This window comes from Sabethes cyaneus, chromosome 3, assembly GCF_943734655.1.
Source record: "Sabethes cyaneus chromosome 3, idSabCyanKW18_F2, whole genome shotgun sequence".
NCBI classification, from domain to species: Eukaryota; Metazoa; Arthropoda; class Insecta; order Diptera; family Culicidae; genus Sabethes; species Sabethes cyaneus.
Window position 1 is genome coordinate 72,603,444 of NC_071355.1, and position 18,597 is coordinate 72,622,040.

The window sequence follows — 18,597 nt, forward strand, 5'->3', positions numbered from 1 at the left end:
TGCACGTATACTCGACCCGGACAGATGACTTCGTATCTGTCTCGATAATACAATGTTCGATATTTCGTTTCAACCAGGTTGATTTTTTTTGCGGTACTTTTCAGTATACAAGATTATATCCGGAAAATTTCAAAACTGTGAGCCTTGAGGATCTGGACATATAAAAACGTGGACTTTGGGTAAAGTGATTATGATGTTCTCTCACCAATGTTAATACCGATAGACTTGCGAATCACAGCGTATCGAAGCTGAATTTATATTTAAGGCTCCTTCTTTTGGCAGAAGTTCGTTTAGATTGTATATGTGTAAAATAAACCGGTGCAATTCAACATTGCTTTAACATAGATACTCTATTGCGTACTGTTGGACTGATAAGAAGAAAAAAATATCTCGACTTACCTTCAGCTATCGATTCTATCTTCATCTAATTCGGTCGGCATTACAAATTGCGTGAGCACCTTTCTATGCAGAAGAAAGACCAGATTCGATAGAACATCCACTTTACCAAAAGTCCTTGTACGAGGCTCAGGAAGCTGTCACCGGTGCACCCTGCATATTGGTTGCCATCAGGGAAGAAGCAAGGGCTGAGTTATTGTTGCTATTGGTGGCGTTGTTGGAATTATTCGAACCGGACCCGGATTGAGCCGACATTTCCGACTTTACGCGGCGAGCGATATGCGATCGAGTGTGCTTGCGAAGATGATCTTTCCGGTAAAAACCTACGGCCAAACGGAAAATTAATACACCGATCTTAAGCTGGATTAACAAAGACTAATTACCTTTACCACACTCTATGCAAATATGCTTTTTCTCGCCGGTATGAATAACGATGTGCAGGGTGAGCTGTTCTTTGCGCTTGAAAGACTTTAAACATATCTGAAAACCCAAATAGAAGAAACAAAATTTCACGCCTTAAACTTCAAACTTGAGCCCTCAACTCACACTGCAAATATGCGGTCGATCCGGAATGTGCGATAGTTTGTGCCGAGTCAAGTGGTCCTTGCGCTTCAGCGCCGCATGGCAGATGTCACACACGAAGCGACGCTCCACGGCATGCGAGATGACGTGCTGCTCGATGAGGCCACGCTCCGGGTAGGCCATCTGGCACTCCGGGCAGCAAAACAGCGGCGAACCGTCCAGGGCTTTCGTCTCCCGGATTTGACCCGGCTTGGGGCGGGGTTTTTTCTCCTTCGGTGGTTTGCGTTTCTTCTCCTTCTTTTGGCGTTTGGACTTACCGGTGGTTGTCGTTGTGCTAGCACCGGTCGTGCCCGTCGTAGTTCCAGTGTTGCTGGTTGTGCTGGTACTATTTCCGTTTGCTACCGGAGCGGCCGGAGCAGCACTGCCGTTGACCAGTCCGTTAATGACGTTCTGCTGGTTAATATTTTGCGCTTGACTATTCGGTGCGTTATTTGCGATGATCGGTAGCTGATTAATGTTTCCATATACGTGATTTGTATCCTGATGATTACTGGTATGATGCTGTGTCAGATGCTGATGATTTAATCCCAGACTAGCTGCCGCCGCACTGACGGCCACGTTTCCCAAAGCTAGATTTAGGTTGGAACCATTTTTCAGATTTAGTAAGTCTTTTTGCACGTTAAACGCGTTCGTTTCGACACCAATTAACCCACTTAAAGGTCCAGGGGAAGTCAGTCCCGATCCAACACCGTTGGACTCCTTTTTAATAGACTCGGAATATTTGAGAAAATGTTGTATTGAGATGGGCAAGGTAGCAGACAAAAGATGCGACGAGTAGTCCACCGTATTCGTAGGATTGGCCAACGTTTGCCACGATTGGTTAACGTTCTGCAATATTTGCTGGTTGATCATTTCGTCTCGATCGATCTTTATAACGTTCTTCAATTTATTTTGTTCATTTTGCATGCTGTTTACGAAGCCGTGGTCATTCTGCGGTTGACTGTACGGCAAGGAGATGTTCTGACCATAGGACATAGGCGTGTTGACCACTGAAAGCGAAAAAGAAAAGCAATTGGCGTTATTAGCTCATGTTTAAGTTAGTAAGCAGTTCAAATTATAAAAAGTGGTGCAAAACCGTTGAAAATCGATCAGGAAATTGCTGAGTTATTAGCCCTCGAAGTCACATATCTTTTTTTTGTGACACACACATTTTTAGATATTTTGGAATATCAGTAAGATGCAATCCTAGATGTTAAAAAATTTAGAGGTGAAGAGGTAGAGTGAAAGAGACGAGTAGTTTTTTGCTTGTGTTTTTAAGGTTATTCCAGTAATTTACCAAAACTTTTATTTATATATGCAGTTTTGTTCGGCTATACATGACAAACTATTCGATGGACGCATCGTATGAATAAATTGTAACCGAATTCTCACTTGAAGTATTGAATCTTTGATATTTAGGGAACTTTCCGAACCTTTTTTTCTATTCTATTAAATTTAGAACCGGATTCTATACACGGACAGTTTAATGCCAGTCAGGGGCGTTGGGGCCAGAAAATATTGCAGGATTTACCAAAAAAAACTTCAAAGTAGAAGTTGGAGTATGAACCTGGACTGAATTCTGAACCACATTTTTTCAGATTTTGTTCCAAATTTTGTATCAAATTTTCTAATAGATTTTGACTAGATTTTGGATCTTATTTCGGAGCACATTTGTGATCAGATTTAGCTCCAGATTATATAACAGATTTCGACTAGATGCTGGACCAGAATTGGACCACATTCTATACCAAAACCAAATGGCGGACTGGTCCACATTTTTGTTCATATTTTTTATGAGAACCGGATTTGGATCAAATTTGGGCCCCTGGACTCTGGAACTGGACAGTTTTTTATCAGTTTTAAGTCACCAACCAGATTTTGCATCAGGTTTTCAACCAGATTCCGTACCTGGACCATCTGTAGAACCTGGACTACATCGTGGAGCACATTTTCTATAAACTTTTGTTTCAGATTTTGGAACAGATTTACATTAGATTCTGCACCTAATTTTGAACCACATTTTCATTAGATCAGATTGGATTTTTGAGCAGATTTTGGATTAGAGGTTAGACCCAGATTAGAGGCCTGATCTAGACCACATTCTGGACCTGTATCAGATTCTGAACCAGATTTTGACCCGCATTTTTTTATCACATTTTGGAACTGATCAAATTTTGGATCAGATTCCGGACCTCGACTACATTTTAGACTTGAACCAGCTCATGGAGCTGCTTCAAATTCTGGTCCAGATTTTGAACTAGGTTTTAGATATTTTAGACCATATTCCTAATCAGATTTTGCATTAGATGTGGGATCAGTTTTTGCACCACATTCTGGACCAAGACCAGTTTTAGGGCATGGACCAGATTCTGGACCATATTTCTTGGTCCAGATTTTGCCCTAAAGTTTGGACCAGTTTCCCCAACTGTACCAGATTATTAATTTTTTTTCCAGATTTTGGACCGCATTTGTCATCAGATTTTGGACCTGAAGCATATTTTGCACCACATTTTTAATCAAAGTTTAAACTAGTAACCAGATTTTGAATCTGATTTTGAGCTAGATTCCGGACCTGGACCTGGACTACATTTTTCATCAAATTTTGTTCCAGATTTCGTAGCAAATTTGGGCTAGATCGTGGAGCATTTTTATTAGATTTTGAAACTAGATTCCAGGTCTAGGAACTAGGAACCAGGTCTATCCAGAGCCGTAGCGTGACATCGGGACGACTCTGGAGAAGACCCGAATTGACACCCCTTGTTTCTTATATCAGTTCTTCACTACACTTGAGAGTGCCTTACCCCCAGGGCTAGCGCCATGGCGGGGGCTAGTCTGGCCAACTGCCCACTACGGCGATGATATATATTTGTAAAACAAATTTCATAGCAATTGTAGAGCAAGTGGGAGTGCTTGGGCTTAGGTTTAGGCTTGAACTTGAGCTTAAATTTGAGCTTAAGCTTGAACTTTTGCTTGGGTTTGGGTTAGGGCTTTGCCTTGGACATGGGCTTTGCTTTGAGCTTGAGCTTAGGCCACGGTTTGGGTTTAGAATTGGACATCAACTTCAACACGGATTATGTTTTACATTTAGACGTAGACATAATCTTGACTAGGCCATTAATAGTCGATCTTCATCCTTCCAGTCAGGCACGAGATGTAGCAGAATTGAATTTGTGGCTTATACGCATGTATTCCGTATCTAAGCTGGATTACCACTGGAGAGGCCCAACTCAGATGGAGGAGGAACTAGGAAGGACGATTCAAGGTATCGTAGACCTTCTTCGGCGGATGCCCAATTCAGACCTTCCATTCTTGTCGAAAATACCACCTTTACATGACAAATGATTTTGGATAGTATTTAGTATTTACAGGGGTTAGACTAAATGATCGGGACAGGCACAATTTTGATGAAATTCAAACGGCCATAACTTTTACAAAATTGAACATTTTTAGATGTAACCAAATGCATTCGACGGGGAAGTTTTCCTAGTTTTCCTAAAATATTTCAAAATTCGCAATGGTTAACGGACACCGGAGATATTCCGGGTTGTCTGGGGGTATGTCAAAAACTGATTTTTTTTAATCGCCTGTATCTTTTTCTGGCATTGAAATTTATTAATTTTCATATTTTATCCCAAAACTTGATTTCATTTCCAGTCGACTGGTCGAAAAAGAACGGAAATCTGACGAGAAATAACCGAGATATGGCCATTTTCGTAAAATGGTTTGTGGTACCATTGCTGTTCATTGAACCTAGTGTCGAAATCAACAATCAGTATTACATCAATAATGTTTTGAAGAACCATTTGTTTCCCATCGACAAAAAACACTATAAGAATGCACCATACAGCTTCCAACAAGATACTGTACCGATTCACCAGGCGAAAACTACACAGTCTTGATGTGAAAACAATTTTTATTTCTTCAAAAGAGTGGTTTGCCTCTTTGCCTGGTTTGAATCCTCCCGACTTCTATGCTAGAGAGCACCAAGAATTGACTGTGAATACTTTCTAGCAACGATTGGAGAAGATTTGGCTGAAATGCCAAGGTCCATGGCCCACCTTCTGTCTATGGCTGGGCACGCCAATGGCTGTAGCCAACAAGTAGGCTCTGGCACGTTGCTTTTCATCCGTCACTGATTCGCTCTTAAGGCCCAAACACAATGCATACGGGTTTTACTACGTTGCGGATATTTGATAGAAAACCCATGGAAAAACTGTCAAATTGCCGCAACGTAGTAAAATCCGTATGCATTGTGTCTGGGTCTTTAACGTCTAGCCATTCGTTTGATACGGGTGCCGCAAATGTGACCATTATTTCTCGCGCTATGGTATCAAACATTCCTTCAGTTTATATCCACTGTGGATTCAATCGTGTCTTAATTCCTACAATATCCGATAAATCACGAGATAGTGATTCGAGTCCCGTAATGACCGCATACTTGTAACGCCAGAAATGTGCCTACTATCGATCATAATGTCTGCGTGTGACAACTTATACAAAACCAATAATATTATTTTTTACCAAAAGGCGCCTAAACTGGCGAGAAACCTTCGGCCATCACGAAACCCAGACAGTCATTGAAAATAAACTTGAATTGCAGAAAATATCTAACAAATCGGCACTTTCATTGTCCAAAACCTGTTCGAAAGAGTCAACCCAAAAGTACGAGCTTTTGGGTCGAAAGAGGAGGTTCAATTGCTGTCAAAATATGTCCACAGACAAATAGACATAAGTGTTTGCTGAAGATCGTACAAAAACATCGTCGGGCATATTTTGTGTGCACCCGAACAGGAGGCCTTAACAAGATTATGTCTGTTTTCAAGATTATGTGTTACAATTTAGATAAAATCATTACCGGGTTTGTTATTAATCAGGTATTAATTGAGTGGGTCAGAAGGAAAGGGGTGTAAGTGACAAAAAGTAAATTTCGAGAAAATCAGATCCAAAGTTAACATCGTCTAGAAAATTCGTCAGATTATATAATAGAAAACTAATGACGCTCTATGGTTGTGTTGGCTTTACTTTATTAAATTATATTGAAATCTTGGAAAACCACTTTGATTTTCGGGATTTATAAGATAGTTTTGAAAATGTTATTTGCGCTTACACCCCTTTCCTTCTCAGTTATGCACTTGTACCCCTTTCATTCCAAGCGATTATAGGGAATTACTGCTTGGAGTGAAAAGGGTGCAAGTGCAAATCTTGGAATCATATTATAATCGTCTTCATTGAAAGGTAGGTTAGCGGGCAGGCAGCAGTAGTTCAGCATTTTCCCGCTACGTGGCGCTAGTGCAGATGTAATATTCTTGTATAGGCTGTATCTTACGCTACTGACTATTTAGAAAGTTGCAGTCTTCTTGAAGGTTGTTCAAATGACTGTCATCTCGGAAATGACACTGAAAATAGTTCAGAATATTCTCAACGTGCAGCGCTAGTGTATATGCGAACTCGTTTTATTTTCTATAGCTTATAATTCATGTAACCTAAGGTATTACTTTCTTAGGCAAAGTTGTTTGAGTAATAGCTTCCTTGCAGATGGTATAGAAAATAGTGCAGAATTGCCTCACTACGTGGCGCTACCGTTAATGTAATATTATAGTATACGCTGTAACTTACGGTACTGATTACCTAGAAAGTAGTGGTCTTCGAGAAGTTTATACAAGTGATTGTTACCTTCAAGATGGCAGAAAAATATGCGTATACGTTATATATCACGATATGAGTAACTAAAAATATTACTTTCTTCGGGGAAATGGTTTTAGTAATAGCAGCCTTGCTGATAGTAGGGAAAATAGTACAGAAGTGTCTCACTGCGTGGCGACAGCGTACATGTAATGTACTTTTGTGGGCTGTATCCTGCGCTACTCATAGCTCATGATCTTTATAATCTAAAAAATCGCTTTTTTCGGAAATAGAAACATCGTTAGACATCGATTTTCCTCTAGAATTCTAATTGTATGTAATCCCTGATGTGCCTGATTAAAAAATCTCATTGTTTGTTTCTCGCGACCCCCCATTCCTTCGGTGGCCTGACATCTTAGAATCAAAATCTTCATAAAATATTTGTAATAGCCTAACTTCAGAACGGCTGATCCTAAGAAATAAGTTTATATGACATAATTTGTTCAATTATTCTCGGCTTTAGTGGTAGCCTACTTAGAGCACTCTAATTTGTTTAATTTGTTATGCGAAGAATTTAATGTTTTTTTTTAATTTTACAAAAATAATATTTGGAAATTTTTGAAAAATTGTCAGAATAAAACAAAAAATCCGATTGAGTGCCCATTAGTAGCTCTTCGCCAGATTTTAGAACATGTTTTAACTTATTAATAACGATGAGACAAATCTGAGGGGACATGTTTTGAGATAATTCACGTTTTATGCTTTTTATTTTGATTTTGCAAAGTTTTTTCTTTCAGAGTATTTTTTTTCGAAAATACACTTAATTTCCTTCAACTTTTCCGTTGACGTCATTTTTAACAAATAAAGTAGTTTTCAAGATATATTTTGAAAAAAAAATTATTTATAAATACGCCTTTTTGAAAAGTTACTCCAGACGAAAATAATTATGTTTCATGGAAAATGAATCCTTGCGTAGCGTCCAACACATCAGCAAAATTTCATCCCAAAATATTCGAGACAAACGGTTTTGTTAGTTCAGCTGGCATTGCTCATATAGTGCACTTACACCCCTTTCCTTCCAAGTGAAAACCAACTTTTATTTTGCTTTTTTTTTCATGATTCTAAAAAAAGTCAATAAACGGTAAAATTTTGACGTGAATTTTCTAGCATGCATAAAACCATGCTCAAAGTATCGTTTCCTACCATTATCTCGATTTTTTCAATTTTGTCACTTACACCCCTTTCCTTCTCACCCCCTCAATTAAAGGAAGTTTAGTTCAAATTTTTGTTATTTTAACCACTTACGGAGGCTAATTAATAACAACGGTTGTTATAATTTATCTAAATAATAACAACCGTTGTTAGAAAAGTTAAAAACAAAATTACATGATCTGTTATAATTTTGTTAGGTCCTCCTGATCGATCACACTTTAATGCGAATCCGACCTGGAAAATTTCTAGCGACCTATATTAGGTTCCCTTTTTTCTAATGATATTTGAAACAACTATGTATTGACAATTAACGAATAAAGTGGTGAATGACCATTTGGGTTAAAACCACTCAAAAAAAAAAATAACGAATATTAATATTTCTGTTCTTTAGTAAAATTAATATAAATACATTTCTATATCATTAATTTAGATAAGTCTTAAGATGAATAAATAAATAAATATAAATTAATAAGTATAAATATTATTAAATGTTCAATCACGCCAAAAGTGTAAACAGGATAGCAACATCGAAATGGTTTACAAACTTCGTGAAAATCCAAATTGCAAAATTAAGTTACACGTGACACTTTAATGTTTGTTGTCAAGCTTTAGTAAACTTCACAATCCTTTAATCGGAAAGTAGTTCAGTTTTTACTCTAATATAAATTGTATGTAGGTAAAAAACCAGCATTCGATATTGAATTGGCATATCATCTCGGTTATTAATTATTCGCAGAATCACATTCTATTAGAGATGTTCTTTCCAGAAACTGAAAACGGTAATTTGCTTGTTGATAGAAACTTCCACTCTTCAACGTTAGTATCTTTAACTGCAAGCTTTCATTGTCACGGACGCCCACCACCCACCACTGAACGAAGCGCAGCAGTTAAACATGACGTTCAAATCGTAAAAAATTCCGATTTTTTTTACGCACATGCATGACTAACAGCGCTTGCTTAGAAGTCTTCTCTCCACAGAATCCTAGACGACCGTAACATCCTACTTTATAACTCACTTGAGGTAGAATTCTGATTGAAATGATTTCCGTTAGATCCATGATACCGATTCAAGTCCTGCTGGGTAATGGTGGTTGCTCCTGGAGCGCCAGTCGCTCCACCTCCTCCTCCGGCTGCTGCACCCACTAGGCCACCAGGTCCGGCGCCATTTCCTGCCGTCGCGTTCGTGCTGGTGAACGCACCGTCATTACTGCCGAACTTTGCCGCAAACTGGTGGATTCCGGAAAATGGACCACCGAATGCGGAGAAATTCATCGCGACTGTATCCTGAGTTGCACGGAAGATGATTCAACAGGGCTCACACTTTGGGAAGAAAATAGGAAACACTGAAAAGACGATTGATGATGACACGGCACTGCCTTTGGTTGCTAACGCATAGTTCATATGTTTGTTCGGGGCACTAATTTTTCCGCGGCTCGGTTCCACCGTAAGACACCGACCACACTGCGAGGGAAAGAATCCGAAATTAAACACACGACAAAATTTCGCGGCCGATAGAAGAGAAAAACTTAAATTTTGATTGACATTTTTCAACCCAGCCTCAGACAGCCAGACAGACAGAGAACAGAGAGAAGGGTGAAAAAGCTTTTCCAGCCAGAAACTGCACCAATAACTGAACGAGTGGAAAATGCTGCCTGCTGTGCGCGAGTGTGTGGGTGCAATGCCTGTGCAGGACGACGACGTTGCCTCATATCGATGCGAATTCTTGCCTCCTCCTGCTCCGTCGCCGCCGCCCCAGAAACCGTCTTCGTCCTGACGTCGTGGTCGCCGCGGTTGTGGTGGGAGTATTTGTATCCTGCCTGCATGGCAGACGCTGCCTTCACACAGCGTCGCATGGGAAAATGGGGTTTGGTGAGTGTGTTTTGTCTGACGCGGAGTTTTCCTTCCTGTGTATTGCAAAACAAGCACATTCGTTGATTCGTTCAATTTGTTTCGTTAGGTTGGCGTTCACGGCGTTAAAAATGGTCTAAGGATCAGGACGTTTTAAATGTTCCGTTAATCTTTGTTTAGTACATGAGACGCCCGAGAGACGATTGTAGAATGAGCTAAAAAATAAGTATGTAAGATTTTAAAATAAATCTCTATGTCTCAATGGCTGCAGGCCTTGTACATATGAACCCCCGTCCACGTATTTTCAAAGTCACCATACATTGCATTCAATGAAGAATTGACTCTGAACATTTCGCTATTCTCTTTTAAATATTCACTTAAACAATGGCACTCACAGATCCTTTTAAACATACATATGCCAGAAATGCAGTTTACATTAGTCTTTGATCTAATGATCTGATATAGTCCTACGTTACCCTTTTGTACAACCCTTAGAGCTGTATACCTTGTAGGAAAATGATCGTTTTTCAAGATGTGAGAGCAAATATTGTGAGTTTTTCATCACAGAGTCATTGTTTAGATTGTTTTCTATGAGATACAAGAACTCCCAGTGCTTTCGAACGGTTATTTCACAACAAAAGTTATTTTTTGAAACTGTCAAAAATGCGGTGTTCATCAACTAGTGAAACCGGTACCTATTCTTATCGATTAGTTTACTCGACAACTACTGAACTGATTTGTAAGTGACCACAGCCAAATAAAAGTCACTATGGCAATTTGTAATTAAGGGGGGGTCGTTCAGTTCGACCTCTTAAAAAACTAAGGAATACAGGTCAACTAATCACACAACTTATGAACACATCATATTGATTCGTATAGCACTGTACGTGAATCCATTTTTTGCAGGAAGTGCACGTGTTTCATCCTTGGCCATTCATCCCATTCCCCCATTCAAAACCACATCGATCACAGAGACAATCTTCAAACTTGTTGTTGACCACCTATGATATTTTAGCTCTCTTTGTTAAGTTCTTGCGATCCCTTTTTATCAACAAAATATCCTTGACTGCTTGTGCGTTAATCAAGGTTTGACGGCAATTATCAGAAGTAATCTCTGCAGCCTTTTCTGCCGAACGCTTTCGCTTGATTACGCGTGGTTGGGTCAGCTTAGGAAGCGGACAAATTTTCTCCGGAGGAGATATCGTAAAGGAGCTGTTTGATGGCATACTATCATCCTTTGTGTCATCAACTGTTTCGGACGGTTTCGCTGTTTCCATTTGTTCGGTATCTTGCTTGTTTGGCAATGGTTAGTCGGTGACCAGCGATGGTGCGAACGAACTTTCATCAAACACCAACCGATTACTTGGCCATAATCCGCATTTTCGAAAACCATTAACAGCAGTTGGTATTGTAGCAGCGTGTCCAAATGCAGTAGTAATTATGAGTGGCATTATGTTGTACTGTACGGGCTTATGATGTACCCGGATTGCTTCGTAAAAATTTCTCGGCAACCTTCGAATAGCGAAACTTAAATGAAACCATGAAAGACACGTCTAATGGTTGCAACTTGTGGCTGCAGTCAGCGGGGCGGGAGGACAAGGATTGTTATGTGCTCTTTTCTAGCTTGTTCTGTTACCGTTCTTCGTGTGTGACGAATGGCCATTCACTAACTACAGTACAGGTTTAGCTTCTGTTGCATGGATGTGCTCTATAAAATGGTCAAACCAACTTTAGAATACTTCGGTAGTCATATATCCTGACGGATTACATGCAAATTTCGTTCCAAGTGGGGCTCAGTGTTTGAACGCTTCGTTCATTCGAAATCTGGGACATGTGACGAACGGCGGAATGTACTTGACTGAAGTTTTTGGAGCGTCTTAGTAGAATACGAAACCTAAACTAATAATGTGATGTATATACTGGACACTATCACTTGTTGTTCTTACAAAATAAAATAAACATTTACCTTATTCGCCAACCGGTTTCGGGTAGATGTTACCCATCATCGGGGCTAGGTCCAACTGTTTGATGAATGAAGACGATGCTCCGATAGTATCGCCGCTCTTTCATCTAACAAAGCTGAAGTTGTAACTACTCTCTTATCAAAATCAGTTGGACCTAGCCCCGATGATGGGTAACATCTACCCGAAACCGGTTGGCGAATAAGGTAAATGTTTATTTTATTTTGTAAGAACAACAAGTGATAGTGTCCAGTATATACATCACATTATTAGTTCAATAGTTCTTACGTTGCACGAAGATACGAAAGTGAAACGAAACCTAAAATTAAATAAAAAGAAGAAACTTAGCCTGCAGGTCGTAGGCGAAATACATATCTGTCGTGAATAAAATATACATAGTAGAATTAAATTGGATAAGTTTTCTTCTTTTTATTTAATTTTAGGAATGTACTAGCCGACGTAGACATGGCAACAGTGGTTGTCTCTTCTTGGTCTGCTGACGAAATTATGCCGATTTGTTTTTTACCTTTGAGGAGAGCAATCTTCTTCTTATTAGGTGGAACCTGAAATTAAGCACAAATGTACAACAAGACGCATTCAAAAATCTTTTGATATTAACATCTTTTGATATACAGCAGAAATAGCCGTTTCGTCGGCATTGAATATGCGATCCGGAATGAAATCATATATGTCGAAAAAGGCATTAATGGATACCTTATTGACCTAAAAAAAAGACCTAACACCTAAGTAAACTGATGAATTAAAGTGCATTTAAATTGCTGTAGACTTAGCCGAGTGGCTGAATGTCGAGTAGCACTTGTTGCACGCAGCGCTTAAGAGTGGGATAAAAGCTAGTAAACGAGCCTGCTTTGAAAGGTTATGTGGTAGTGCCAATGCGAACCCATGGGGTGATGCCTACAGGGTCGTAATGGCAAAGACCAAGGGCGTGATGGCGCCCTCAGAGCAATCGCCAGAGATGCTAGAACGGATCATCGAGGGCCTCTTTCCGCGCCACGAGCCAAGGCCCTGGCCCCAGGCCGCTGAATCGTCCCCCGGCCGACGTTCCAGTATCTCAAACCATAGCGTAGGATTGTCGGCCTCCCAGCCGAACATCCAAAGTAACGTGGGCGACGGCGGTTTAGAGGTCGGGGAGGAAGTGACGGTTACGAACAAGGAACTCTTTGAGATCGCTAATTCCCTAAAGGTGAGCAAGGCACCGGGGCCAAACGGAATCCCGAATATGGCCATTAAAGCGGCTATATTAGAGGCTCCCGAGCTATTTGGGGCAGTGATGAATAGATGCCTGGAAGCTGGCCACTTCCCGGACAGATGGAAGCGACAGAACCTCGTGCTGTTGCCGAAGCCGGGAAAACCTCCGGGTGTCCCCCCTTCATATAGGCCGATCTGTCTGCTCGATACTGCCGGCAAGGTGCTGGAGAGGGTTATCGATAACAGACTCGTACAGTACACGCAGGGTACAAACGGTCTGTCAAGGAACCAATTCGGCTTCCGAAAAAGCAAATCTACGGTGGATGCCATCTTGTCTGTCACTAAGACAGCCGAGGTGGGATTCCAGCGCAAGAGGACAGGGATCCGCTCTTGCACAGTTGTCACGCTTGACGTGAGAAATGCGTTTAATAGCGCTAGCTGGGACTCCATAGCCAGCTCGCTTCGGAAAGTCCAAGTGCCGGTGTCGCTGCACAAGATTCTGGAAAATTAGTTCCACAGAGGAGGGTCAGAAGTGCGTTCCTGTCACCGCAAGGTTCCATGCTGGACCCGGTGTTGTGAAACGTCATGTATGACGAGGTGTTGAAGCTAAAGTTCCCGGCAGGGGTGGTGATAGTTGGCTTTGCGGACGACATCACCTTGAAAGTCTACGGTGAATCTATCAGAGAAGTTGAGTTGACGGCTGCCCACTCTATAAGATTTGTTGGATAATGGATGCGATCCAGGAAACTGGAGCTAGCGCATGATCTTCTCCTCTGTTGGGTACTCTTACCACTGCGTCCATTATTTTGAACTATTGTGGTATGCCCCGTTTTATTGTTTTACTATACGCTTCAAGCTTACCTATTACTTATTGAGGAAGTGACAGGCTGGTAGCTGAAGCGAGACATGTGCCAATCAGGGATGACTAGGTTTATGAACCTAGTCCGTTGATCGGCGACGCTAACCAGATCTCCCCTTTTAGAGATATTGCAGTCTGCGTACTATGTGTGCTACACAATTGCAGAGCAAGGGTTCCGAGGTTAAATATCATCTTGTACGAAACTGAGATTCCGAAGATGATATTTACTCGGACAATATCCTGTGTGGTAAGCTTGCTGAGATCTCTCTTATTGAGTCTCAGCAACTTTTGAGTAACCTAGAGGTAGATACTCGACGTTATATATTTATTTAGATTGTTTGAGTGATTGTACAGCCATCCAACTGGCCATAACTGTTCGGCTCTCCTTTTATTTCAGCCCACCCTCCAGCACACAGTCAGAGATCAGGCAGAGTGAATCTCGACCCGTGAGTAGAAAGTTTTGGAGCCACATCTTCGTTTGTCGACTCACAACGAGTCGGCGTGTTGAAGATAGACGAGGATTAGGACTGAACTCCTGCCAGCGCATCGTTCAAGTCCTGCTCCTCCCCTACTCTCCTCTCCACCTCATGCGTTTCTTTGTTTTTCGGCAGAGAGAGCTGGCACGGTAAGAAATCGTCCACTGCATCAGTGACCGGCTTGATGCAGCAAGGGCAAATTGCTGTGAGGGCGCCCTGGTACTCCACAGGCTTCGTTGTGGTGAGAAAATTTATAGAACCCCCTCCACCATTCATCCCTCGGCACGGGTCGCGTCACACCTTGGATTAGGGGTTTATCCATTCAAGTTTTTACATAATAGCTTCGCCCAACGTAGAACTAGAGGCATACGGAGTACCACAAATGGTCGGTGGATACATCGACTCATCCCGGAACTATCCGGGTGGGCCAACAGGCGCCACGGCGAAGTCAACTTCCACCTGACACAGATTATGTCAGGGCATGGTTGTTTTAGACAGGATCTGCACAAGTTTGGGCATGCGGAGTCCCCTGCGTGTCCCGAATGCGTGGATGTTGAGGAAACTGCAGAACATGCTTTGTTCATATGCCCTCGTTTCGCGGGCGTGAGAAGCAACATGATGGCAGTGAGCGAACAGGACACTACTTCGGATAACTTAGTCCGAAGGATGTGTTCCAGCTCGGACGTCTGGGGAGCGGTCAATGCGGCAGCTACCCAGATTATACTTGAGCTACAAAACCGCTGGAGAGCCGATCAACGGCGAATAAACAGCCTAACCACCATAGCCCAGTAGTTATCTATGAGGGTGTGTTAAGCACAATAGCCCCTCCCTGAAATAATACCGATAAGGTGGTGCCAGGAAGGATTGAGGCTGGAGACTCGAGTAGAGTTTTAGTGGGTCGGGATCCTCACGCCCCATTAGGGGGGCCGGGATACCTAAACCCCACTCCCTGAGTTGTCTTCTCAGGTATCTGAAACTACCGTATCTTCTAAGGTGCTCAGCAGATTTCCCTACCCGTAATAGAAAAAAAACCTTGGCCCAGTTTCATCATCCTGTACTCTGAGAATAATGTATCGGAAGCTACGCGGCTCGCATTCTTCGAACAATTCTAATGGAAGTTTGGTAAAGCGAAACTGGTAATATGCGGTATAACAAGTTGATACGCTTTTGCTCGCCCGTTGAAAAAATTGACGGCTGATTATCAGTTCTAATTTGACAACCATATTTGACATCCAGTTTTTTTTAGTTGGACCATAGCCCTAATAGCGAAGGCCCAGCTAAAATGAAGCCCAAGTATTAAAGGCCCAACCAGCGAAACTCGAATGTATAGAGTTTTAGTACGATTTAAGGTGTTGCATGAGTTTTTGGTCATGTTCGAAATTGGTCATTTTCTAGGGGTTCCTGGAGTCTTCCAAACATGTCCAGATATGAACAAACCTGACCTTAGGTAGCTTCCATTGATCTAGTTATTGAATTCTAGTGTGATCGAAGGTGTCGCATGATAAGTTTTTGTTCATGGACGAAACAGACCACTTGTCTGGGTGTTCCCGGAAGTCCTTGGAACTTGTCCAGATATAATCAACGTGGCGCTAGGTACTTGACCTGACTCAGATTAATCTAACTTCCAAATTCTGGTGTAATTTGAGGTATCGCATGATAAGTATTCGTATTCGATACTGGCCATTTCCCCCAGCGGTAACTCAATCTGGAACATTTCCGGTTGATCCCAAACAGTGCAAAACTCCTAAAATGGTCGCTAATGGACCTATGTTGCATAAAAACCAATACCGGCTGTGATTTACGTTCATTTTGGAAGTGTCATTGAAGGTTTTTATTTACTTTATATGAGCAATCTTCCCTTTAAAGTTCAAAAAAGCGTCAAACCTCACAAATTTGTCGAACCCTTTTTTTTTAAATTGGCTCAGAGGTAGGATGGCAATACAAACCAACTGGCATTTGCCGTTTAAATGGCCTATTTTATTTTTTAATAAAGGTATTTTGAACACCGTGTACGAGTTAAATCCGTTTTTTAGCTACTGCAGGGTTTGGGTAGATAAACTGTTTAGCTTGTCTACAACCTTGTGTTTGATTCCAACGAGATACTATTTCTAGCTTTTCCCTTGTCAGTAATTCACCTTTCTTGGCGGATGTGAAGGTGTTCAGAAACGGTTTAGAGCTAATAAATTGCTGAGCCGATCCTTGTCTTGCTAGGTTGTCAGCAAATCTACTGTCCGCGAATCCGCAGTGACCGGGCACCCAAAGCAATAAGACTTTGTTTTGATGGGAGGACTCCCTCAATGCTGTGCTACACTCTGAAATTAATTTGGAGACACATTTAGCGGAGTTGAGTACCAGTAGTGCTGCTTGGCTTTTCGTAAAGATACTGATTTTCGCATGCCTGTAGGTACTTTCGTTTCAAGCATATTTTTGCACAGATGTATATTGTATATACTTCTGCTTGAAAGTACAACGTCCAGCTATGGTCTCATAGCCAAGCTGTGATATCTTGTGAAAGTGTGCTGCGGCCATCCGTGACCAGAGCAAAGGGAAGAGAAATGCTCCTTTGATCACCGAAAAAACAGCCTTTGATCACCGAAATCGTGACCGGCGTATCTCCCAATGATACTGAGATTTCTCTACTCGCAAGCACTGCTTAAATTCAGCTCATTGTAGTGTGGTCGTCTTCCTTTTGACAGAGAGACGTGTTATTGAAAGCGCGTACAATATTTCTGGATACAGTACCGTGCCGTCTCTTCTCTTGATCTTTGAGCTTGAAGTCAGACTATCGGTCTGAAAGCCTTAGGCACGGTTTTTTACCAGCCTTAGATAAAACACCAACTTTACTTTCCGCCAATTCTTCAGGATATGTCCCTCAGTAAAACTGGCTCGAAAAGTTGATGATCTCGGGCATTATAACACCGTCCGTTTTTTTGTAAGAAAATTGGTAGCATTGGGTGTCTCACATCAAATTGCATCACGGAAGAAACGCTGTAGAAAATTTCCTAATTGACCGATCCTTTTCAAACTTTCAGGCAATAAAATATAACCCATTAGTAAGCTTTTGGCATATTTGTTTCATTCAACTTAAATACCATAACCTATGTTCGCACCTTACGCTTAACTCCTCTCAAAAAATTTTGTACAACAGCTGGCTGCAGCTTCTTCTGTACGGAAACCCACTTTTCTTCATGTCTTCTTCAGATTTGACATCCTTTGGATGCTTCCGTAGTGCCTGCTTCATAATAGGCCAGTATTTTTCTTGGGCCATAGTTCCGGTGTGGGGGGGGTCATTCTTTATGTACGAAAGTAACTCCGTTAGTTTCGTACCACTTCTTGTTTATAGTGACACGAAAATAGATCCGGCCAGAAGATCGTAGGGCTCTCGTGTTGCTTCAACAGAGGAAGCAGACGCTTCTGCAGACACTCCTTGTGGTAGATCTGCCCGATTACAGTTTCGGTAGTCACGAACGGCGCACTCTGTTTGCCACATGAGCAGATCACTTGCCAAATCGTGTATTTCTTGGCAAACTTGACAAAGTTTCTGCATCCTTACTTCCTCCAGAACATCAAACTTGTGCTGGGCGGTGAAGTACAGTAAGCTGCCGGAAGTCCGCCTTGAGGTAAGTCCCATCATCCATGATGAGAGATATGAGAATTTTCCAGGTGCCTGCGCAAAATAAATTCGCGACGAGGATTAACCTCGATGTCGAAAATGATATTTCTGTGGTCTGATAAACTTGGTACATTAGAGATACACCAATTTTTGACTTTCTCAGCTAAGGAGGCACTTCATAGTGTAACGTTTAAGACCACTTGCCTGATAGCATTTGCAAAGGTGGGGTTATTGATTACATTGACATCGTTAGAAGTAACATATTCAAGTAGATACTCACCCCTTTTGTTTGTATCCGAGCTGCCCCATATCATGTGGTGCGCGTTGCTGCCGCAGCCTATCACGTACGATTTGTTAACTGCCTTGCAGTACCGCACCAACTCAGCAACCCCCTTGTCGCCTAGAAAGTAGGTGGACGCAACGACTATGTCCTCTTCCCTCTATTCGTCGGAACTACCACCGTGATGGCAACGACGTCGCGTTGGATGAAATCTGTAATTAGAGAAAATGTTATTTTCCTATTTAACAGAATAGCAGTCCTAGACGTGGACTGTGTGCTAAAATAGATCAACTTACCATTGGGTCCGGATAAACCGAGGATCGTGGTATCATTGATCCATGGCTCCTCCCAGCGACAGGCTATAGATGTCCGACCCGCACTTAATGGCTTAACTGGTGCATTGTTTAGGTGACGACGAGGCACTCCATAAAGGAAGTTCCGCTCTTTCCAACCTTAACGCTACGGAGTTGCATTGTCTTGATGGTAACGGGGCACTTCGAGAAGGGAGCTTGCTCGTACGGTCTTCGACTTTGCAGCAGAGGCTACTGCACCTGTGTTGA

At 41.7% G+C, this 18,597-nt stretch overlaps 1 protein-coding gene across 1 annotated transcript; it reads right to left on the reverse strand.

Moving 5' to 3' along the window:
- Window positions 1-525: 525 nt before the first annotated feature.
- On the reverse strand, window positions 526-9,063 carry LOC128743494 (uncharacterized). Its single transcript, XM_053840090.1, has 4 exons — window positions 8,808-9,063; window positions 943-1,967; window positions 780-876; window positions 526-719 (listed from the first exon to the last, which is right to left on the reverse strand). The coding sequence occupies exons 1-4, from the start codon at window positions 9,061-9,063 to the stop codon at window positions 526-528; spliced, it is 1,572 nt and encodes a 523-aa protein (XP_053696065.1).
- Window positions 9,064-18,597: the final 9,534 nt, after the last annotated feature.

Excerpts from the sequence above, each read along its gene's own strand:
- LOC128743494 (XM_053840090.1), bottom strand. The coding sequence starts at position 9,063 with ATGAATTTCTCCGCATTCGGTGGTCCATTTTCCGGAATCCACCAGTTT. Across the intron at positions 877-942 it reads ATCGACCGCATATTTGCAGT|ATATGTTTAAAGTCTTTCAA; the intron begins GTGAGTTGAGGG and ends TTGGGTTTTCAG. Across the intron at positions 720-779 it reads TTGCATAGAGTGTGGTAAAG|GTTTTTACCGGAAAGATCAT; the intron begins GTAATTAGTCTT and ends GTTTGGCCGTAG.